We start from the raw sequence: 23,468 nt of genomic DNA on the forward strand, positions 1-23,468 counted from the left end.
CTGCGCCGGCGGCGGCGGAGGAGGCGGGACGAGCGGGCCGCGGGGCGAGGGACGGGGCGGCCTGGCCGCGGCCGCTGGCTCCTCCCCGGGCGCTCCGGGCGCGTACCCCGCGGGCGCGGCGGGCGCGACGGCGCAGGGGATGCGCGCCCGTGTCGGGGCCGGCGCAGGCTCGGGCTCGCCCCGGCCACTCGCTGCGCGTGAGGCTCGCGGATGCTTCGCGGACGGACGGACGGATTTCGGGACAGCCGCGTGGCCCAGTCGGACACGGCTCGAGGATGCCATCTGAACGGGCGGTAACGCGCGTCCAGTGGAAATCCCATGGCCCGTGCACAGCAGGAAATACCCCTCCGTGTCAGTGCTTCGTGGCCAAGCGCATATTTGGAAGCAGCTCTGTCCGATCTATTGCCCTGCTTTTAAAATCCGTCAAAACACAGATGCATCCGTGCATTTGCAGAGCTTCCTCTTGTGCTTGGTGCTAAACTCCATGAACTGCTTAGCAACGTTATAAATAGGACAAGCAGCGTATAAATCTATTAAACAAATAAGGGCTAGCTGTTTGTACCGCCATGGCATTTCAGGAAAAGGAGGAAAAAGTGGCGGAACGGCCTTTCTTCTTCATTCATTCATTCAATGCTGAAGGAATTAATTAACTAGCGTAGGAGTCCAACTATGTCACGTGACAACACAGTAGTTTACCGTCAACCCAAATCACCTGTTTAGCACCCAGCAGAACAAACGCCAAACACGCGCGGGAGGAGGGGATTGCTTTGCTTCTCGACTGCAAACAAGGTAACTGAACTGATTTAGACTTTGCACCCTGTTTTTTTATGAAAAAGAGAAGGTTGTGGATATTTTGAAGCTGGAGAAAATGATAAAAAACTACATGCAATACATAATTTTCCCTCCCAGACAACATTCATAACAGCTGAAAGCTGCTTAAAGTCAGAAAATAAAGTATGTTACTAAACTAGTAAACTCAGACAATGCAGCAACTGGGTTTTTGGCTTACCCGCAGCCTTTTAGCAACAAAAGCTAGTCTCTTCTAAACAGGGATTCTTAGCAGATAGGGCATTTTCAGTTTTTTGGTTTTTTGTTTTGACTTTTAAAACTGTGTAAGATTAGTAGAGGCTAGGATTACTCGATGATCATTCATAGCGATGGTGCATATTTGAATCTTTGCACCCCCTTTCCAGTGTTTGCATTTCTGCAGGTTATTCCTGCCTGAGTGGTTGAGCAGTGACCGCCTTTAAATGCTGGGGATTCTTATTTCCTATTGTGTGTCTGGACTGTTTATTTAGTTTATCGGATTTCTAGCCCGCCCCATTAGCCACACGGCTCCCTGGATGGATTAGAGCAATAATTTACACACAAGCATTTAATTTATGATCCTACATAATGATTCGTTTATAATAGGTTAAAGATATATAGAAATAATGGTAAACCTGATGGGCAATTATTGTACAGCTCCAAGCATCAACTCAAAAATAAAATGGAAAAAACCTACAACTCCCAGCATTCCCCAGCTAACATAGGAAGGAATGGAGAATGCTGGGAGTTATACAGGGCTTCCTGTCTACATGGTCATAAGACTGCGCCCAAGATTTCCCAACTCTCTTGATAGGCGTGCTGGGTTCCCCTAAAACAAACCCACCCCGTGCACGTTCGGGACGGAGCCAGAAATGCACCCTCGTCCCAGAGAAGGCACGAGTAAGGGCAAGCGGCTTCGAGGGCCGCAACTGAGCGTGCGCCGGCCGGTGGCGCATGCCCAGTAGCACTCCGCCGGGTCGCCGAGCCTCCGCAGTGAGGGCAACACCCGAGGCCGGCGGCTTCGGCCGCTCCAGCGAGCAGGCGCGCGAGCGGCCGCGCGTGCTCAGTGGCGCGCCCGGCCGCGAAAGTGGCTCGGAGCGCGCTCCTGGTCGCCGCACCGGCCACCGGCTGGCCGCGATGACGTCACAGCGGCGGGACGCGCGCAGGCGGAACAGCGCTGCGAGGAGGCGCGCGTAAGTGCCGGTCGCGCGGCGCGCGGGGCGGGGCGGCGCGGCGCGCAGGCCGGGGCAGCAAGATGGCGGCGGGCCGGCCCTTCCTCCTCCTCCTCCTCCTCCTCCTCCTCCTCCGCCGGCGGGGCGCCCTCGCCGCGGGCCCCGGGGGCGCCCGGGGACGGTGGGCCCTGCGCCTCCGGGGCGGACGCGGCGGCGGCGGCGGGCGCAGCCGGGGCCCGTGCGCTGCGCGAGGACGGGGGCCGGGCTTGCACCTCCCGCTGACTCGCCGCTTGGTTTTGCAGAGAGGCTCTGGGGAAGGCGGGCTCCGCCTGGCTCGGAGCCTCGCTCCCCCCTCAGGTTCAGCACAAGGCTGCCCGGATTTGGGATGTTGTTGTTCCTCCCCGCATTTTGCGTCCCCTTCCTGTGCGGGATTGCCGCTTTGGTCGCTGTTAATGGGCAGCAGTTAATGATTAATAATCCACCCTGGCTGCTCTTTAGAAGGACAGATAGTGGAGTCAAGCCCAGATACTTTGGCCACCTAATGAGGAGGAAGGACTCCCTGGAGAAGAGCCCGATGCTGGGGACAATAGATGGCAAAAGAAGAAGGGGCGACAGAGAATGAGGTGGCTGGAAGGGGTCCCTGGGGCGGTGGGTGGACTTTGAGGGATGGTGCAGAGAGCCTGGAGGAAGGTTGTCCATGGGGTCACTATGGGTCAGGCATGACTTTGCAACTGAACAACAACAGAGAGACACACTATGACTCCCTTGCCCACTTCTCTAACCTTTCTCTGATCATGGATGTCTCTGAGCAGCCGCTGACATCCATCCCGTTCTCCTTCGGTGTCCCAGACTCTGATTTCATGTGCAACCGTTCAGGCTGGATGAAAGCGTCATCAGTTCCTAAGTGGAGAGATTCTTTTTCATCAAAATGGCATGGGCTGCACTTCAGGTGGTAAATGGCAACAGCTTAGAAGCTTTTTGTGAAATCGACAGGGATCATGGTCAGTTTCCTCAGAAAGGAAACCAGCGTTGGTGAAATGCACACATTGTCTTCTCCCCAGCCCTGCCAGTTTCAGGGGGGAATAGAGAAGGGGAATAATGATGGAACAGCTGGTTGACAAGGCCCTGCTAAATGATTATTGGGGAGTCTGCTCTGTCCCTGGTTTCTCAAGAGCTTTGCTTACACTTTCCCTTGATCATCACTCTTGATGTTACTTACCCAGCTTTTTCCACCCCAGTGGAGCTTCTCTGATGGAATTGTGCGTACCTACTAAATGTTTTCATTCTATAACTGTTTTTTCTTCTTTTCCCTCAAAGTGCCTGCACAGTTTATCAGGACTAAAAGTCCGCTAATGGACCTAACTTTGCTTTTCCTGGTATGAATAGCTCTTTTCCTACTTCTCCTAAAGACAAGAGTCCCATGGCACCTGAAAGCCTGTCTTAATTCATTGTGGCATGACTGGGAGAGAAATTAAATGTTTTGCTGCACGGCACCCTCTGTCCCTACACCTTGGTCAGCCCCCTTTGCCGCCCACGCTGCCAGCTGCCGCTGCCGCTCCGTGCATGTTCTTGGCAGTGGCCACAGCCGCTGTCTCCACGCTCCTGTACCTTGTCCCCTTTTGCAGCTCTCCACTTCTCCACCACGTGAGGCACTGGCACCTCACCCTGGTGGCGGGGAAAACTGGCCTGGGAGGTGCATCTGGAGCTTCCTGGAGTAGCCAGTTCTCTTTCGTAAAGTCCTGGTTATTCTGGAAGGTGGTGTTTTTGTGAGGACTGTTGAGTTGGGTGACGATGATTCTATTTCACTTCTCTGCTGCCCCATAGCCAGGGTTCTTGGGGTGGTTTGCACCAGAAAGTGGGCAGTGCAATGAAGCATAAACCTCTCCAGAAGGCAGGGATGTAAACATAGCTAGAACAGAGTAGGCCTGTGAAACACCTGGGGTGATCGCTCCCCTCAAGCCATCACGCATGTTTCGATGTCCTTAAATGTCATGGCACAGAAGTGCATGTTCGCCTGGCGAGCAGCTGGTTCCGTGGGGGGGCGGCAGCGGCGGCCTCGGAGTGGCTGGTCCTTCCCCAAGCTGCGGAGCGCCATCCGTGAGTGGGGGGTTCTGATCATGCCCCCCTCCTCAGCTGCCCCTTCCCCAGTGGGCCCGCTCTAGGGAATGTGTTCCCACAGGCAAGAGCCTGCCCTGCCTGATGCCATGTTGTGGATGGAGCAAGTTAGTTCCTTCGTGGGTTCAGTGGAGGCAAATCCCGCACCTGTGCTCTTTATTTTTACCCTTAAGTCAGTTGAGCCAAGCCATAAAAATGCATTTGCTTTCTCAGTGGCGGCACCTAGCTTTGGAATGCCTTCCCTGCACCTACCGCCTGTGTTCCGACTTGCATTTTTATTTACCCAAGTGCTTTAATTTGTATATTCCTTTGTTCCACATCTATATCTTTATTTGTTGTGTCTCATTACTTTTGTCTGAACGTAGCACTTGATAAGATTTTAAATAATTATTTGCACTGTTGCACACAGTCTTGGGATCTTATTAAAGGAAGGGCAGGAGCAACGTGTTTTCAGTAAATTATATAAATATTTGGAACTCGGGAGAAGATTGCAAAGATGGTGTTCAGGCTAGGAGCTTAGCCACTCCAGTGACCAGCCTTAACGTTTTGCAAAAAATAAAATAAAATTAGTGAACTGAGCAAGCTTACTATTTGTATGTACTTTGTCATTGAGAGTGTGGAAAGCAAATAGCAGTACTTAAAATAGTCACTTAAAACTCAAGGGAGGATTGCTATAGACAGCAAAGTCCTTATGGTGGTCACAGTTTTGAAAACCAAATGTTTTAGCAGCATTCTCACCCATACCAACCCACATGGCTCCGTTCTTACATACTGAGATTTAAAAAAATATAATTTGTCATAAATAAAGTACAACTTCAACAATGCATCATCTGTTTATTGTATTATTTAAATTACATAATTATGGTATAAGCACTAGGCTTTGAGTCCAGGGAAGGAAATCGATGGTAAATTCCACTTCAAACAGGCAAGTGGCCCACATGTCATGGGGATAGAAAAATAAAAAATGAAAATACAATTAATAAAAAATAAAATTGGGTGCCTTGTTTCAAGGATGCTGTTATGTTTTCAGAGCATCGCAATGTCAAGCTTTCCCCTTGGCAGGTCAGAAGGTCTCGCCATCTTTCATGAACAATGGGTGCACAATGTATATATCCTGTCACTGTATTTTTCAATTACACGTGTATCCCACCTTTTTTCCTCTCGCAAGGAATCCAGGCCAATTTACACGGCCCCGTTTGCCCTCTCCCTCCTCTGTTGTTTCACCTGCGACAGCTGGACGAGGCAGGCTAGGCTAAGAGTTGGCGACCGGCACAAAGACACCCAGCGAGCGCCATGGCCAGAATCCAAAGCCCGGGTTGAAACAGTCCATCATCCTCTCCCACTGATTTCATTTCCTCATTTGCTTAATAGCCGAAGCGCTGTGAGCCAGTGGCCATACAGATAACCGTGGATGAGACTTCTGTATAATAGGTGTCCTGCATTCAAGGAGGCAAAACCAAAGTGGCCCAGTCCACCATTTAAAGCCACCTTTTCCCCCACATGCTCTCTGTTCAGACACTGGTTTAAAGATGACCCCTGGGACCGGTAAGAATTAAAATGAGCTGCTGAGCTGTAGCGATGTGCCACTGACATCGAAATGTTTCCCGCACTGTCCTGGGAAATGCGTTTTTGTTTTCTGTGAGGTGATCAACCTGGCTGTTCAGTGATTGAAACTCACCCTTCGGGCATGTCTGTTTTTGCACCAGTAGCAACGCTAGCATAAAACCGCGGTTGCCGATTTTGGTTGTTTAGCGTGTCCGTCGGTGTGCTCATCCTCAGAAATTATCTGCTGGGCCAGCACAGCCAGGCCTGTCTGCAGCATAATTGCATCCCACGCATGGCATAAATGTTTCCTGACTTTCCACCTCCGAGAGAAAGGGCAGGCGCACGCGACCGTCACCACTAAGTGCATATCTCTTTATATCACACAGCTATGATGACTTCATGGGGTCAGCCAAAAATGTGATCGGCGAATCTGTTGATGTGGAGGACAGTTACAACATGATGGTAAGTCACCGCCTGCGACAGTCTTTCAGGGTCTTGTTGCATGTGCAGAAACCTTCCCAGTTCTCACTCTGTTTGAAAGCGGGGTAGGCGGAAGGGGATCTATCAGCCGGCTAAGCCGGGGCTGAGCGCCTCGTGGCCCTCCAAGTTTTGCCTGACAGCTTGAGTAGCCCTCACCATCGTCTGTGCTGCTTGGCCTCATGGGTGTTGTGAACCCCCAGATGTCTTCCATTACAAGTTTCCAGTCCCTGACCTGGGTAATTTGCAGTAAATTAGCAAGGATTTCTGATCCTAATTAGTCTTAGCAATAGCATCCACTGAGCTGCCCCCCACCCACCTTCAATTAAATTCTGAAATGGGATGTGGTTGAGCTGGCGACCAGGGTCTTTGTCTGAAGAACTTGTGAGCTTGGAAGCTCCAGTTCTTTAATTCGTGGCCCACCTGCCTGAGCTGCTACATTGCACTTCACCCTGGTTGGGGGATCTCAAGATCCTGGTTAAAACAAGCCACAAGCCTTAAACCTGCCCCCCCCCCCCCGGTATTAAGAGACTTGAAGCCTGGCTCATGGAAAGCCGTGGTTTACAATGTGGAGACCCTGTGAAGTTTAGTGGTTGTGCTTGCAGGATCACTGGAGAAAATAAGGCACGGAGGCGTCTTGCTCACCCTGCGTGTGTCCATCACACACTGCCCGATGGCCAAATCGCCCGTGTGGCTTCCAGTGTTACCCAGAGCTGTGAGGCACATCATAGGAGCTGCCCCGAAATTATCCCAGAACTCAAAGCCGGTTGAGTGGCTTCAATAACACGCCTTCCCAGGTACCTCTTTGGGTTTGGACAACAGGGGAGGCTGCATGCCAGGAGAGGGATTAGCCAAGCTAGCCTGGCATGCGAGTGGCACATGGGTTGTGGAAAAGGAGCCCCTGTGCCTTCATCCCCACATGATCTGTGAACTGGGTCAATTCTTCTCCCTTCGGGTTTTCTGTTCTCCCCAACAGATGCTCTGCATCCTTACTCTTCACTCTGTGAGCGTGTGTCCCCTCTAGCTTTCTTCCTAACAGTTTTCTTCCCCTTTAGATTTTTAATTTCTGCAACCACTGGATCCCCTGGTGCAAACCTCTTTTTCCCTTCAGTGCTTCCCTTTGGGTCATCATCCTGTTGCCATTCACCCGCAGAGTTTGTTACTACCGGGAGTAGTTCTTATAACCCAACCGAAGAACTAGAGCTTAGAATTCGAAAGGTCTATTTCTGTGCAACAGAGGATGTGCTGTGAACTGATCTGCAAACCCTAACAAGCTAGATAATTTTATAAACATACAGATGGCATGTAGGCAGTAACAGAACACCGGTGAAAAGCAGCTTCACTCTTTTTAAGCTCGCAGGCCCAGTGGCATCAAGAACTTTTAAAAAATCAATGCACGTTTTGATTAACAGCCACCTGAACCAATCACATGCTGCTTGGTTTTGGGGGGAGACCAGTGAGTGCCCAGCGGGGCATTCTGTTGTTGATGTGTCTCCCCTCCCCGAAGCCAGTCTGGTTCACATCACTGCTTCTGTATATGTCTATGGGGTGCGGGGATGGGTGTGGAGGGGGAGAAACAGGTACGGGATCCCAGCTGAACGGACCCACGGCTGCAATTCTGTGCGGTTGCAAGGAAGCCCCGTTGGACAAAGGTCATATTTTGAAAAATACGGATGGGATTGTTGGGTTGTTCATGAGAAACATTCTCTCTCTCTCTTCAGGCCTCTTTCCAGCGGTCTAATAGTCATGATAAAGTCCGAGAAATAGTGGCTGAGGAGGGCCGGACAGCAAGGAACCTGATCGCTTGGAGTGTCCCCTTACAGAACGAGGAGGAGGATGGTGTGTGTGTGTGTGTGTTAACTGCGGGCATCCTGTTTTCGTTGGAGAAGTAATTTTGCCAGTGGAGTGGATTGGTGGTTAATTCGGGGCTGACAGGACCAGGAAACACACAGCGTTCTTACGGAAGCCACCACCTGCAGATTGGACGGCTTTGAGAGGATCGGGCAAAGCCGTGCCGTGCAGGGGCTTTTATGGCTGTTGGCTGTATCCTACCTTCATATTCAGGAGTAGCTTCCCCCTGAATGTCAGGGAGGTGGGGAGAACCACAAGGGGGCAGGGAATGGGCACAGGGTGCTGCATCCAAGCCCTGCTTGTGAGCTGCTTAGAGTTCGGCCACTGCTGGAAACAGAATGCCGGAACAAATAATGTTTTGGCCAGGTCTAGCAGGACGTCTGTTAGAGGCTCAGGTAACCCCCAAGGCCTGGAAATCAAAACTGAAAAAACTGAGTCAGCGCTTCAATGAGGGGAGGTGGCCCCATTCCATAGCAACCCGTTCTGGGATATGAGAAAGAGGGAACAACTGAGGTGTTTTATTTTGGGATGCCAGGGCATGGAGCATACAGACTTCATCATGGACCCCTCTTCCTTCTCCCGTAATTGCTTTCTTGTCCAGAGTCTGATGAAAATGCCACCTGGGTGACTTTGGGCCAGCCCCTGGCTCAGCCTAGCCTACCTCACAGGGTTGTTGTGAGGATAACATGAGGAGGAGGAACTGCCTTAAGTTCCTGCCTTAAGTTTCTTGAAGGGAAAACGGCAGGATCTAAATATGGTAAATAAATATCCTATCTGCCCAACAACAAGCAACATAAGAGAAATGAGACTACTGGAAAAAAATGAACGTCAACAAGAATGAACTTATATATCCCTTTAAAGTATTTCCTAAATCTACAATGGTGTGAGTGGAGTAAGGCCGTTACACATCCTCTCCCCCAGCCTTGAATCCAGCTCCTTAAAAAAGCAAATTCTATTCTACAGGAAGAGTTACCAGGATGCATCTTCCCTCTTGAGGCTCTGAAAAGGGTTTTGCGCCTTCCAGATGGCAGAGTTGATCTTTCTGCAGTTTCGGGAATACTTTAGCAAAGAGAACAGGACCCAGCTCAGATGCTTTGGGACTTAGAAAACCCATTTGTCCACCAGTCCCACCCTCGGCAGCTGGTCCTACCAGGGGCTGTTGCTCATCAGTCGCTGCCCTGTTAGTCCTGGCTTGTCGAAGTAAAAGGACGTCGATCTTGCAGTGCCACCATTCAAGAGTCAGGGCTAATGAGAGTATGTTTCTCTCTCCGCAGGAAAGCCCAAATGGCAAGCAGGAGGAAAACCGAAGCGGATAACTCAGGGAGCCCACAAGGCGACCAAGCAGGTACGTGCTCAGCCTTTCTCCGTTGCTTGTTTCCCATGTTTCTCCAGAAATGTTTTTGATCCTCCTCCTCCTCGTACGATTTCATCATTTTAACCCATCACACTTGGCCTGGATGGCTTTCTAGCAGAAAAGGCAATATAATGAACACAGTTCACAGACACAGTTCCGCTGTAAGTGTTCCAGCAATGCCAAGCCATCTGTACCTTTTGGATTAAGACAGTTCTGAGATCAGAATGTCCTTTTCCAGCAATGAACGGGTTTTCAAAAACAGAAATAGTGTCCTGATAGTTAAGGTGATGGACGCAATGGCAGAACTTGGCTGACGTCATGGCTGGACTGGTTCACCTCCACATTTGGCATGAAATGTGCCAGAGGCCAGCTAGTTGCTTATCTCTCAGCCTCACCTATCTCATGGGATGATTATGAGGTTAATGGAGGGGCCCACACAAACACTCCCCCCCTTGGAGAAAGGACAGGGCTTTCAAAAAATCAGGATGAACTCCAACGCAAGCATTCCTTCTGATAAGCACTTTGGAAAGTCTAAATTGTATATTATAACCCCCCAAAATGCACATGCAGACCCACTGCTTGTATTCCTGTTGATCTGTAGTCTGCCTCCGAGAGCTAATTCTGCAGATCGGGTTTCCCGCAAAATTAAAGGGGGGAAATGGGGAACTTTTGCCACATTTCAGTCCTTACACCAAAGTGGTAATTATTGCATGCATAGCTAACAAGGAATAGCCTGTAAATGCTTGCAAGAAAGTTAAATCCTTCCAGTTGGAGCGAGTGGAGAGGGAAGCTAGTGCCCAGATGCAGCGAGTGTCTGTTTCACTCTCCAGGGGAGGCAGCTCTTTATCCTGACATTTCAATCCGCCTGGAGATTTCAAAGGGCAACATTAACACAAACACCCAACTGTTCCACTTCAATAATTGGACTGCATTTGATCGCCAAATATCACTAATGGAAACTTGACACCTTGTCCCCCAGGAGCGTTCAGTCATTTTAACATCAGGACTGACCAGGAAAGGCAAAATTCATTTCCATGTTTTTTTAAGGCATAGAAAAGGGAACCCAGTACCAGCTCTGAAATAATAAATTTAGTGGTATTTCACAGAATAAACCTCTGTGTGCTGGTTTAGGAATCCCTTGTATCCACTCAGAGGGGTTTCCTTCCTAGTGAGTGTGTTTTAGGATTGTAGGTTCAGACACTTGTACCTACGCGGTACGAGACTGAATAGCTGGCGAACACTAAAGAGGAGCACTAGTCAAAGAATGGAGGAAGGGAATATTGAGTCTCGGGGTTTTTCCCTGTGTGGCTTTAGATGTTGGGGTTCTGCTTACAGATGCGGCATAGAAATGTTTAGGTGGACCTACTTTCTTTGGATAAGGAGTTGAGAGACTCCAGCATGTGAGAGCAACATGGAGCATACCTCTTGGAGTATTTTGAATCCTTTTGGCATAGTACTGTCTCAAAACTGTGGTGTTAAAAATAGCTTCAACCTTTTCTGCTTAGTAAAATAAGAGATTCCCTTTTCTATGCCAATGTGCCCTGCTTTTCTTCCCAAAAGGAAATCTAAAGCAGCTCACAAGTTCATAGAAAAATAAATGCAACGGTGTGCTTCCGTATTCCAAGTCCGACCAACGCTCTGCGCCAGCAGACGGTAGACTTCAGGTATCTTTGAATCAGCTCCCAGAAGCCTTTGCCAGCATGGCCAGCAGTCAAGGGATGCTGAGGACAAAATCTGCCCACCCTGGCTGCACGGAAATGCAACGATCATGCAGGGCTTCATGCACAAATCTTTCCCACCCTTGCCTACAAATGCAAGGACTGAACCAGGAATTTTCGCATCCCGAGTAGATGCTCTTCGACTGAGCTATGGTCCTTTTCTCCTTCTCTCTCCCTTTTTTCTTCATTCTGGAAATAACATACCAGACAATCTATGTGGCTTCAGGTAGATTTTTCCAGTCAGGCAGAGAAAGAGCTCCGACTCAACACCGGTTGAGAGCCAGTGTGGGGTAGTGGTTAGAGTGCCTGGCTGGATCTGGGTCCTAGCTTCAACGCATCCTGATGCTCACTCCAGGCCAGTCACTGACTCAGTTTAATGTACCTTGCAGGGTTGTTGTGAGGATAAAGTGGAGAGGAGAATAGACAGCTACGCAAATAATTTCTGAAGTGTGATGAACTTTGCAGTGTCTCTGTGTTGCCAGAAGTCATTCCTTTGACAGGAAGGAACTCCTCTCCTTCCACTCCTTGGACACAGTGTTTCCATCTTCACAGAATTCCTTTTGGTAAAATAATTCTATGCATTTTTACTCAGAAGGAAGTCCCACGGAGTTATGGCTTGGAAGATCAGAAATGTTACACCCGAAGGCCTTCGATAGTTAGAATACAACAAAAAGTATGCCCCACAAAAGGCCAGTCCATTGCCATGTGTACTGGATTTTTGCCTTTTTAAAGATTGTGTATCCTCTTTGTATTGTGCATCTCATTTGCAGACCACTGCATCATCCACAGCTGCCGAAAAGCACTTCGATAAAAGTCCCACGAAAACGAGGCAGCCTCGGAAGGTGGATCTCCGAGCTCGGTACTGGGCTTTCCTTTTTGATAATCTAAGGCGTGCCGTTGATGAAATCTATGTCACGTGTGAATCGGATCAGAGCGTAGTGGAATGCAAGGTAAGGATCCATCTGATAGCGCGATGGAGGGGTAGGTCGGTGGCACTTAGTTGTTGGAACTCCTCCTCACTGACACACATACAGGCTGTTACCTGTCTTGGTAACATCTAGAAGAAAAAAAGGAGAAATAAACAAAGGGAAAAATCCACTTGGATTCTCCTCATCCCTTGCCTAGATTTTCTATGATCTGAGCTTTTGTAGGGGAGAAGTCAGATGCGTTAGGCCACGAAAGCTTCTTGCTGAAGTAAATAACAGTATTACATAGTGCCTTGTTTATCCCGGCTTTTAATGGAGAGCTTTAAAGTACAGTAGTCCTTGCTTGTAGAAAATCAGTTTTTTAACCACTGGTGGCTTCGGAGCGCTATTATTTTACTTATAACTTGCCTTTTCCTGTTACTGCAAACTCAAGTTGACTTATAACTTTTAAAAACATGACCCATACAACAACATAAGCAACATAAATCAGTAAAAGCAGTTAAAGGGGTTAAAATAAAAGACCCCGTTTTTAAAAACAGCACAGCAATCCTCGAACATGTCGACCTTTAATATGTGTTTCTTGCTGAGCAACATAGTGAAATTCAGGCAGTATTTATCTTGTGCTTGATGTCCATTTTTCCACATGTTAGTGCTCAGTTTTTCTGTAGGTGGCACTGTTGAGATTCAACCCCTGTCCACATTCTTTAGTTTCCTGTTTAATGTCTTAATTACGCATTGTCCCCTTTTCTGCAGAGATACTTATCGGTCTCCTCATTCACTTACTGATGGTAAGCCTGGGAGATTGATGGCCCAGTATAAACAGAGTCTGGGTGGGACGTAGTCATGAATTGGCTTTCTCCCATCTAAATTTAGATGGAAAACAGACACATCGCCTGTGTCTGTGTGTGTGTTGCCAACTCCAGTGGAAGCTGCTTTGCTCCTTTATAATGTTAAATTAATACTTTTATAGCTTTATAGTAAACCGCAGGAGGTCAAGATTCCAAAACTGTGGAAGGATCCAGCTTATTTCGCGTTCACTGTGATTGGGTATTCTTGTTGTGTTTTGGAAAGCATTATCTAGGCAGTTCCTTATAAAAAGGACTTCCCCCCTCCCAGAATATGAATATTTAGGGTTCTGCTGAAAGAAAAAAACAACTAAATTGTTTATAGGATTAATGTACCAATAGAGCTCACGGACAGTGAGGTTCAAAACCAAACGTTAGCTTGAGGCTCCCAAGCTTTCTCTTGGCCTAATGCAATTTAACTTTGCTGGTTGTTTGGGTTTTTGCTTTTTGTTTGAAACAGAACTGTCTTTCTGCTCAGGAAATTTCCCCAATGATTCTTTTTTTTTAAAAGAGAGAACTGATATGCCTCACAATATAATTGGATTATGATTTGTATGACAACTTCATATATCCTATACCTCATCCAGAATTCCAGTCATACCACACATGCTGAGTTGGGAAGGAAATATTATCTATGTAAAACCTTTTTAAAACAAAGAACAACTCTTTGTTTGAGAAAAGAGGGAAGGTTGTCAAGCAATAGCAGTGTAGTTATCCAACAAACATTTTGTTTACAAAACATAGAAGTCTTGCATTGCAAAGTTATCTAAAACCCTGGAAAGGGTTTATCTGAGCTTTAATGCAATCGCATGAACTAGTGATTGGTGGAGTCTTGCATTCTGGAATTTATCTCCTGGAGGTGCAAGTGAGATGTTATAGGTTCGTGAGGGGGTGTCCCACAGAGGTGGGTAGAGACCTGTTCTCTCCTGTACAGGAGGGCAGGACGTGATCCAATGGAGCCCAGCTCAGGGAACCAAGGTTCAGTTTGGATGCCAGGAAGTCCTTCCTGATGGTTAGGACGACCCCTGGGGCATGGAATGGTCTTCCTGGGGAGGTGGTTGAGGCCCCATCGGCGGGTGTTCAGTAAGGATACAGCCAGGTTGGAGTCAGTGCAGCGAAGGGCCACAAGGTTGGTGGCCGGTTTGCAGGGGATGCCGTATGAGGCGAGACTGAGGGAACTGGGTCTCTTCAGCCTGGAGAAGAGGAGACTCAGAGGGGATCTGTTAGCGACATACAGGTATGTGAGGGCGTGTCACACGGAGGTGGGCAGAGACCTGTTCTCCCCTGCAGAGGAAGGCAGGACGCGCGCCAACGGAGCAAAGCTCAGGGAACCCAGGTTCAGTTTAGATGCCAGGAAGCACTTCCTGACAGTCAGGACCCCCAGAGTGTGGAATGGGCTTCCCTGGGAGGTGGTTGAGGCCCCATTGGTGCGGGTGTTCAAGGACAGGCTGGACCTGCACATGGTGGGCATGTCATGAGTGGATCCAGCTTGAGCCGGGGGTCAGACTAGATGGCCCGGGAGGCCCCTTCTGACTCGCTCTGTTTCGATAGGCAACGGACCAGAAGCAAGACAGGGTCAGTGGGACCGGGCAGAAGGCAAAGGAGACTTGGAAACAGGGCCAGGAACAACGTGCAGTCACAGCAGAAGCCTGTGCCACTATGGCAAAGCTCAGCAGCAAGGCCCCGATCCTTCCAAGTACTCGCAGGTCTGGTCCTAGTCCTGCAGGTGCTCCATCAATGAACCATCCTGCCTATCCTGCACATGCCACCAGGGGGCGCCACGCCATTCCTTCTGTTCCTGATGCAGCTTCTCTGAGCGCTAAGTAGAGCAAATCCCTCTCTCCTATTCACGTTCAGCAGAAAAATCCCCTGAAATTCCCAGCATTCCCCAGCCAGCCTGTCAGAACACGCATCACGTTCTGCTCCAAGTTGTTTTGGGGGCCGGCGGAGGATAAAGGCGCTTCGGGAAGGTTTGAAAATGGAGGGTTGGTTTTCAAACATATATTTAAGGACACAGCCTTCCTGCAAGTGCAGTTTTCTGTGTGTGTGTCTGGGCCTTCATTTACCTTCTCTCAGTAGCATTTCCAGTCTTCCTGCCAGGTCTGCATTGCTATCCCTGCACTGGAAATAAGAGGAGCAGGGGCTAAGATTAAGAAATGGGTGCATAAATAGGAGTTTGGAGCTCTGAGAATCCTACGTGAGAGTTCAGGGTCAACTCCCATGCATGCTTAGAAAAAGAAGGCCTCTAACTCCCAGCGTTCTCCAGCCAGCCCTGGAGAATGCTGGGCGTTATGGTACTTATGTCTCAACACGCATAGGACTTACCTTTAAACTGCTGCTTTTAATTGCACCTATTGTAATCGAGGCTTTTTAATGAGTTAAGTAATGCTCCGAAGAAGAATTTTGTGTGCTCATTTAACTTAAGAACGCCTGTGTAAGTCAGCTTATACTTCTGACGTGATATTCGATTACAAAGAATGATAATTATACATCGCTTTACTAAGTAAATGTTGATTTCCTAAACCGGCACTTTCTACGTTAACTTTGCCTCAAGAACAAGCAGCCACGGCATTTTGTTCTTGGAGAAATGACCTGAACATATGTGTGTGATTTGATGAGAGAGGAGGAGACTGGGTTATTGATTGCAGTGTAGCTGAGAATAATGTTTATTGTATCTGAATGGGCTGGGACCCTGGTGTCTGTTTGCGGTTGAAACTACAGCTGGAAGCATTGTGGGAGAGATGCAAACCGGGATGGTGCCTGGGCTGGGCTGGGCTGGGCTGGGGGATGATTACAAGTCAATCAGCTGTTTATAATCTCTCCAAGCTTTGGAGTCTGCCCCCGGGACAACGCTGTATCTTGCACTGCAAGCTCATGCATGCTTTTTTGGAAACGGATACCCCCACATTCAGTGGGGCATGCCCCCAGTAATTGTGTTTGGGATCATTATTATTAAGATTTATACATTGCTTCCCACCATAAAAACAACTTATACACACATTACTGAAAGATACAATTAAAATAACAAGAAAACCCCCAAATCGTATAAACTATATCCAGCTGAATCATGCCAATACCGATACACCATCAAAACTCAGCCTCGGAACAGTGCAATGCGAACAGCGTTTGTCCGCAGTGCAATGCGCAAGCCTAGCATGAACCCCACGGCCGTGATGCTCATATATTTGGGGACATAATGACGTCCCACCTGGCAGCAGTCGGATGGCGGTGGTGGCGCCGAGCCCGCCATCTTGGGAGAGTGTTGGAAGCATGGGGCTGGTGCCAGCTGGGTCCTCCCAAAGGGGGCTGTGCTGAGGGTGTCGTCCAGGTCTGGGTGGGCGCCTTTTTTTCTTACAAAGAACTCAGGGCGGCTTACATCATTCTCCTCCTCCTGTTCTCAAGTCTTCTCCCCACAACAACAACCCTGTGAGGTAGGCTGGGCTGAGCGTCTGTGACTGGCCCAAAGCCACCCAGTCGGCTCCATGGCCAAGCAGAACTCGAACCCAGATCGCCAGAGTCCCAGTCCCGTGCTCTAACCACTGCACCACACTGGCTCTGCTACTGGTCACAGTAAAACCAGAAGAGGTACTATGCAGTTTTGGGGGTTCTCTGATGAGGTGTGTGGCAGTATTGGGGGCCGGGGGGTGGGTAACATGGCCACTGGGAAGCTCCTACCAGACTTTGGATGGAAAGATGTGCGCGATCCTTGCTTCGAATTAGGCAATCCACCTTTCAAATGTACCCGTCCTAAGATAGCATTATAAAAATGTTCATTGCAAAATTAGGCATAATACTTTTGCAGTCAAATGTGATAATTTATTAGATGGTTAAGCTGGGTCGGGTTGAGTTTTCAAATGTCTCTTGTTTGCATTATTACTCTGACAATGAAACACCTTATTGGGGTGGATTATGTAAAGCTAAAGGTCTCAAATACAAAAAAGGCACAATAAAAGCGATATAAAACCTATAGTAACCATAAAATCTAAAATGCTTGGGGGACATTGATGGTATATGTCTGGCAGTGAAAAAATAAAACCAGAAGTGGCAGCTAAGTGGTGTTGGCAGGTATGTCCCACCGAGAGGGGCCTCTTGCTCAGAGATTCCTGAGCTGCTCTTCTCATTAGGCAGCTCATTAGAAGACTTCAGGTACTTAAGTAGTGTTTGTAATGTAGGATGTGAGTCAAGGGGAGGGCTGCACATACACCTGGTAGGAGCTATAACTCCGGACGGCCCCCGCACAAGGACTGTGGATGCTTACTACAAGGCGTCAGCTCCACCTGTTCTCTTCTCTTCTTGGGGCGAGCCTGCTCAGAACTGCATGAATAAATATTTCAGCAAAGAGACAAGAATCAAATTACGTGGCACCCAGGGGACCTGGGCTTTCGCGAGTTCTTCAGTTTCCACGGAATTAAATAGAAATCGTCATGCGCCAAATTGCAGCTTTAAATAACAGTCTTGTATCTTTTGCTCAGTCCAGCTGGGGTCTCTAAGAGCAGATGGATGGGGTGAGGGGATAAAATATGGCATCTTTTAGGACTTCTCCCAAAACATCCATCCTTCCATCGGTATATGTTCTTCATCTGCATATTTAGATCTATTTTCTTCTCAGCAAAGTTCAGTTTGCTAACATTTAAGTTGTAACAGTGATAAACAGATATAGGGGGATTATGTTCAACTGTGTGTGTAAAAACCCTCAAACTGAACTGTAGAATTGTTGTGAAAATTCCAAGCCATTCTAAGGAGTTCAAAGTGTCAGTAGCTTCCAAATTTGAAGAGAATTGAAAATGCATTTTATTTAATAGATAGAAAAGCAATAAAGGTTTACAGAAATAAACCAACATGACAGGAACACAATGGTTTGGGAGAATTTCCAGTCACACACAGAGAAAAGGAACTCTAGAGAGTGTGTGTTTTTCACACTTTTTCTGTTAGTGTCTCTATATGTAGGTTTTCAAGTATTTTCAGAGGCTGTTCTGAAGTCGTGGCAAAATCAGAGGATTTCCAGTGTTGAGCATGCGTGATTGGGCAAACAGATTATTAACCACCGTGTTGTTTTCCGTCTGCCATCATCCGCTCTGTGGAGAATTGTTGCAAGAACAGGTCAGGTCTGCTCAGGGAGAGCTGAACGGAGGCTGCCGCACCTCCGTCTTGGTCCTGTCAGCGCTCACCTGCTTAGCGCAGACAGGTGAGCAGGGGGCCGCAGGAAGGCGGAAGAGGGGCACCAGCGGTGCCAGGGCTGGCCGAGGGCCCCTGCTGAAGACTGGACCTCAGTGGTGCTAAGCCCTGGCATTGGGCCGGATCCTCATTCGGTTGCCCCAGTGTCCGGCTTGAATGACATCTGTCACCTGAGGCCCATGTGCTTGCAGGATAGCACCCAACCCCCACACGGGGGATGTGCCTGCTTGCTGAGCATCACGCTTCTGGCACTCGAAGCTGCCTGCACAATAGTCTCTATTCGGCCCTTGCCGAATAAGACCTCTCCGCGCAACCATCTTTCCTGCGTCGCCCTTGAAACAACAAACCTCCAGCTTAGCGCACCCTCCCTGCTCCCAGTCCGTAGCGCTCTCCTCCAGGCAAAACAGGTTTCTTCAGGGATTGCTACAGAGATCCACTTGACCTTGAAAAACGACGGAGTTCTTCAGTGGCCACGACCGTAGCACAGGAGCGGGCTGCCCATAAAGGTTCTCTTTTTGTCAGCACCTTCTCAAGTGGTACATATTTCCACCGCTTCAGCACCGTAGGGTATATCTGCTACGCGGTGGACCACGGGTGACCGAGAGCGGTATCGATGGCCGGGACCCCAGCGCCCCGCGCACGAGGATTGTGTGTCAGTGGGACAAAGGGTTGGCGCCAACCATCCTGCCGTGCGCGCCAGTAACGAGAATTAATTACAAACCAATCGAATCCGTCGCAGCCAATTGGTAAACTAATTGGTAATTTTAGCTGTACATCTATATGTAGTTATCTGGAAGCCTGTAATGACGCTTTCTGAGCCACTTTTGTTCTTCTGCCTCCTGCCTGACAAAATGGCCTTCATAGCTTGAGGGGGAAAGATGCGCATCAGTGCGTTTGGGGCCGCCCAGCCGCTTGTCTTGTTTGTATTCCCTTGTTCGTCAAACAGGACTCGGGTTACCGCCGCATGGTACTTGCTCCGATAATTTTGGATAACGGCGGAGCGAGCCATTCCTTGAAATCGGCCCTCTAGAGCCATTAGCTGTAATTTCTGTGCATCAGCCCACCCGAGAAATACAGTTTCATCTTTGCAGCCCGCCCGAATGCTGAGGAAGGAGCAGATTCCCGGGTGAACCCTTGGTTCACGGCCAAGTCGCGCTGTCTGGGCTGCTTGCTCCTTGAAGTCGGCAGCCTGGGTGAGAGGAGCGTTCGAACTGAGACCCGAGGTGGCTTCCTTTCGCCGGGGGACCTCTGCTGCATGGTGCCCCAAGACCTCTCTCGTGCGTCCTTTTCAACGTGCCCCGCAAGATCAGATGAGAGGACAGTCTCGTCCCACACCCGGTTTGCAGAGTGGCTCTCCAACTCTCCCTGGAAAGCCTGCAAGCAGCCAGGAGAGCAGTAGCAACCTCTCCTGCCCACTCAGCACCAAGTATAACAGACGCTCCAGGGGGTAATAAATGACCCCGATGCCTTGGTCAAGGCATTAATGGAGAGCTTCCATCCGTGCCCCCCACCAAATGCAAGCCCAAGCCCAAGCCCGTCTGTCTGGGCAAGACGACAGTGCGGCTGTGCAACTGTAAGCTTTGCTTTTAATGAAAACGCAATTTTAGCTAGAACGCTGAACGAGTCAAAGGCTGTATACTTAATCAGCCCCCTCCTGTTTAACTAAAGAAGACGTCTATTTACCTGCATCCGTAGAATCTACATTTACTTCATTGTTTCATATTAAAACCCACCTAGGAAACTGCTGAATCAGACCAGGAGCCACCTAGTCTTTCCAGAGCAACCAGTCAGATGTTCCCAGGAAAGCTCATCCGCAAGACGGGGACTCGGTAGCCCTCCCCAGTTGTTTGCTGGCCCTGAGCAACTGGTTTTACCAGCTCCGGTGAATATGAGGGCTCTATTTTCGTGGCACCGATAATAGCCAGCGATAGATCTCTCTTCCATGACTGCTCTCCTTCCATTTTAAATCCATGTCAAGATGTAACCATGTGCATTCTTAACTTGGGAATAAATGCACCAGTTTAAATACAGTGGTTTGGAGTCAGCATGTATAGAATCGCTCTGACTGTGTGATTGTTATCATGAGTTACTTCTCTTTTTATTTCTGTCTTTAGAATGAATTCGTTGTAAACTGTCCCGTGACATCTAAGTATGGGACCGTGTGGAAAAGTTTTAAACAACGTGTGACAGTGACAGCTCATTTGCTTAGTGCGTATGAAGTCACAACAGGGCTGTGTTAGAGCTCCCATAATCTGTGTGAACTTCAGCAAAGAGCATAAGCAGGACAGAACGTGGCGCATCGAAGGGGTGATGTAGTAGAAATCTAGCTGACTTTGAAGTCCTCGTGTCAGGAAACGGCTGTTTGTGAGATGCAGAGCATCTTTCCCTCCCCCTCATTGGACTCGCTTTGGTTCACGAATAAAAATGCGAAGGTGATGACGGGACAGAGCTGATAGGCTAGCGAATGCAGCGTGTCCTCGCAGGTAACCTGTTCGTTATTCAGATTCGGATCATTCGTGGTGCATGGAGTTGTGAGCACTCCGTGCGTGCGTGCGTGCGTGCATGTGTGTTTTCCTTGCAGATGAACCATTTAAGAGGTGATGTAAAATATTACTCAGGCCATAAATGAAATGGATGACAGGGCTGCAATGAAAGAGAGTTAGATTTATTTGGCTTGTCATTTAATTAAGGCGTCTTCGTCTGGGCCTGACCACTTGCCGTGCCCTTGTTTCTCTGCTGCACGGAACACAAGCGGGCGTACAAAGAGGCAATATCCAGATATCCTGAATTGGTATCCAATTGACAGATCCTTCTTACTACTCAATACTGTAAATTACAGTCCTTAAATTGAACTGTTTATGTGTGCAGGACATGAATTGCCTATAGCAGCTCTTCTGGCAGTCAAAAGTGGGTTTTTCAGGTGGCTGTTCTGGCTGCGTTGCGTTTAGCTTGGCCTGGCTTGCTTGCATCCTGCTGGGAAGGGAAATTCAATTTGGGCAGCCTGATCCTTTTCGATTGCTAATTCGATTTAGAGGAGGTATCTCGTCCTTAGGCCTAGCAAATCGGCTAGGTAGTATAACACTGATGTTTTTGTGCTGGATGTTGTTAATTGACCTGTGGGGGTACGTTTGTGCCATTTCAAAATGTTGATATATATTTTAAAAGCAGTGCAAGTTGTAGCAGAGCATTGGATTTTTTCTTATGCATTATACTTACAATGCTATTTCCGTGTCTTTCTATTTTCTGTCAGCCACCTCGGGCACAAGTCTCTTGTTGGAAACACAGTGTATAAGCTGCCTGTAATACACCCAATATTTCGGAATACTCTCTACCATCCCCTTTCCATTAGCTTATTTCAGCCTCTGTCACTGTCGTCAAGGACAAGCTTTCCTAAATCTAGTCTTCGTAAGATTTGAAACAAACCCTTTTTTAGGTACCACAGCCAGGTGTGCAGGAAGGGAATGGGCCTTTGGGCCATTTGCCAGGTGGCACACGCCGGGAGGGCCCCAGCACCCCTTGGATGCACTCCTGGGGGAAAGCCGGAGTAAAAATTCAAATAAATTAGTGCAAGGCCATCCAACCACAGGTCCATTCGGTTGCTCTTTCGGAAGGCAGAGCTGCCCCATCCAAATGGTTAAGATCGGCCACTGCAGATGACAGCTCTAACTTATCTGTTTCCCTAGTTCTTCATAAACATGTATGATTTCTTTACACACCTCCGAACGGCTAACCAAAGTACCTGAAATGCAGCTTTGTAGCTTGTGTCAAGCATCCATATATGTCACAGAGTTAAATTTTCACATAGCATAAATGCAACTAAGCCCTTTTACACTAATTTCTTTTTAGATTGCTGCTCTGTGGATTTGCTCACTGCTTTTCATTTGATATGTGAGTTTCCCTTTTGATAAAACTTTTCCTCTTGCAGGAGGTGCTAATGATGCTTGATAACTATGTACGGGATTTCAAAGCTTTGATTGATTGGATACAGTTGCAGGAGAAGCTGGAAAAGGCAGATGCCCAAAGCAGGTAATTGGAAATACCTTTTATCTTCCATGCGGCAAGCACCTATTTTATTCAATCTGAATGAAACATAGAAACGGAGCGAGTCAGAAGGGGCCTCCCGGGCCATCTAGTCTGACCTCCGGCACCAGCCGGCTCCGCTCACGACGATTCGTCGTGATTCCCAGATCAGACTTCATCAGATATATGTAGTGCCATTCTGACCCGAATGGATGTACACGTAGGTGAGGGGAAGAAAAGGAAGAAAATAGTTAGTAGTGAGGTGAAATGTAAGAAGGTTGCATACGGTGTCCTGGTTTGCTTGTAATCCCAGTTCCTGGGTTGTCCAACCCATGAATCGGTGGGCCCGTGCTTGAGTGATCGAGCAAGCTGCCTGCCCCGCTCCTGCTGCGTCTCTGCTCTTTGGGCGCACCAGAAACGCCCCTTTCGTGACTGACTTAATGCAGTGTGCCGACCCAGAATGGTGAGATGTTGCGGAACAAACAGCCCGGGATTTTAGTGCAACAGGAAACCGTGTGTTATTGTGACCTGTGAACTGGGACATCGTGCAAACCTTGCCCAGCCTGCATCTCGCCACACGGCATCCAGGAGCATGATGTTAAGTGCAGGGGGGGCAGGGGATGTCTAATCGGCCGTTTCGCTGGGGACTCCCTGCTCCATTTGCAGACCGACTTCACTAGCCTGGGAAGTAAAGAAGATGTCTCCAGGACGCCACGTAATTCCAAGCCCATCATCCGACAGAATCAGTGTGACATCAAATGCCCGAAGAAGCCTAAACTTTGGGTATGTGCATTCAGCTTCGGCTGTGTAACTTCAAGTACTCTTATGATTTTGAGGGCTAAAACTAAGTCTTAGAATTCCATAACGTGATCCATTCTAATTGCGTTAGACCCCAGCTCCCAGCCGGCGTGGTTGGAAAAATCTGCTTGATTGACACATGTTTAAATTATTGTTTCGGTTGCAGCTTTGGTTGCTAACCTTCACTTACCCCATTTCATCTTTAGAGCAAAGGAAAATAAATATTTATTTTATTATATCTATATCCCACCTTTTTGCCTTTCAAGACACTCATGGCTTACATAATTTTTCTCCTCCTTTCCGTCTTATATTGATGGCGACAACGACCCTGTGAGGTAGGCTGGGCTGAGAGTCTGTGACTGGCGCAAAGTCACCCAGTTGGCTTCATGGCCAAGTGGGGACTAGAACCCGGATTGCTTGAGTCCCAGACCTGCCCTCTTAATCTCCACACCAAACTCCATGTTTTCTTTTAAGTAAGACAAGGTTAAGTCCACCGTGCTTCAGTAAATTTATCATTAAAAAGATGATTTTCTCAATGTGTTGGCATGATAATTTGGTAGGCATATATGCAATTGCCACTTTCAAATTCCTCCTGAAGGAGGAGAATCCTGAACTTTTAATGTTAACTAAAAGGATAGTAGTTTTTATAAAAATACTGCTGCAAG

The 23,468-nt window shown here is 48.4% G+C and overlaps 1 protein-coding gene across 3 annotated transcripts in view; it reads left to right on the top strand.

Moving 5' to 3' along the window:
* The first annotated feature begins 1,902 nt into the window (after positions 1–1,902).
* SCAPER (S-phase cyclin A associated protein in the ER) overlaps positions 1,903–23,468 on the top strand; it is a 143,212-nt gene continuing 121,646 nt past the window's right edge. For 2 of the 3 annotated variants that reach the window (XM_044450475.1, XM_044450476.1), the window contains exons 1-7: positions 1,903–2,000; positions 6,026–6,101; positions 7,838–7,955; positions 9,242–9,312; positions 11,810–11,989; positions 21,911–22,011; positions 22,672–22,788. In XM_044450475.1, the coding sequence (XP_044306410.1) occupies positions 1,945–2,000; positions 6,026–6,101; positions 7,838–7,955; positions 9,242–9,312; positions 11,810–11,989; positions 21,911–22,011; positions 22,672–22,788 (719 nt within the window). In that variant the 5' untranslated portion in view covers positions 1,903–1,944. The remainder of the gene's footprint in view (positions 2,001–6,025; positions 6,102–7,837; positions 7,956–9,241; positions 9,313–11,809; positions 11,990–21,910; positions 22,012–22,671; positions 22,789–23,468) is intronic. The other variant, XM_044450477.1, reaches the window with a different exon arrangement.

Source organism: Varanus komodoensis, unplaced genomic scaffold (genome assembly GCF_004798865.1).
Source record: "Varanus komodoensis strain SLA01 unplaced genomic scaffold, ASM479886v1 scaffold67, whole genome shotgun sequence".
NCBI classification, from domain to species: Eukaryota; Metazoa; Chordata; class Lepidosauria; order Squamata; family Varanidae; genus Varanus; species Varanus komodoensis.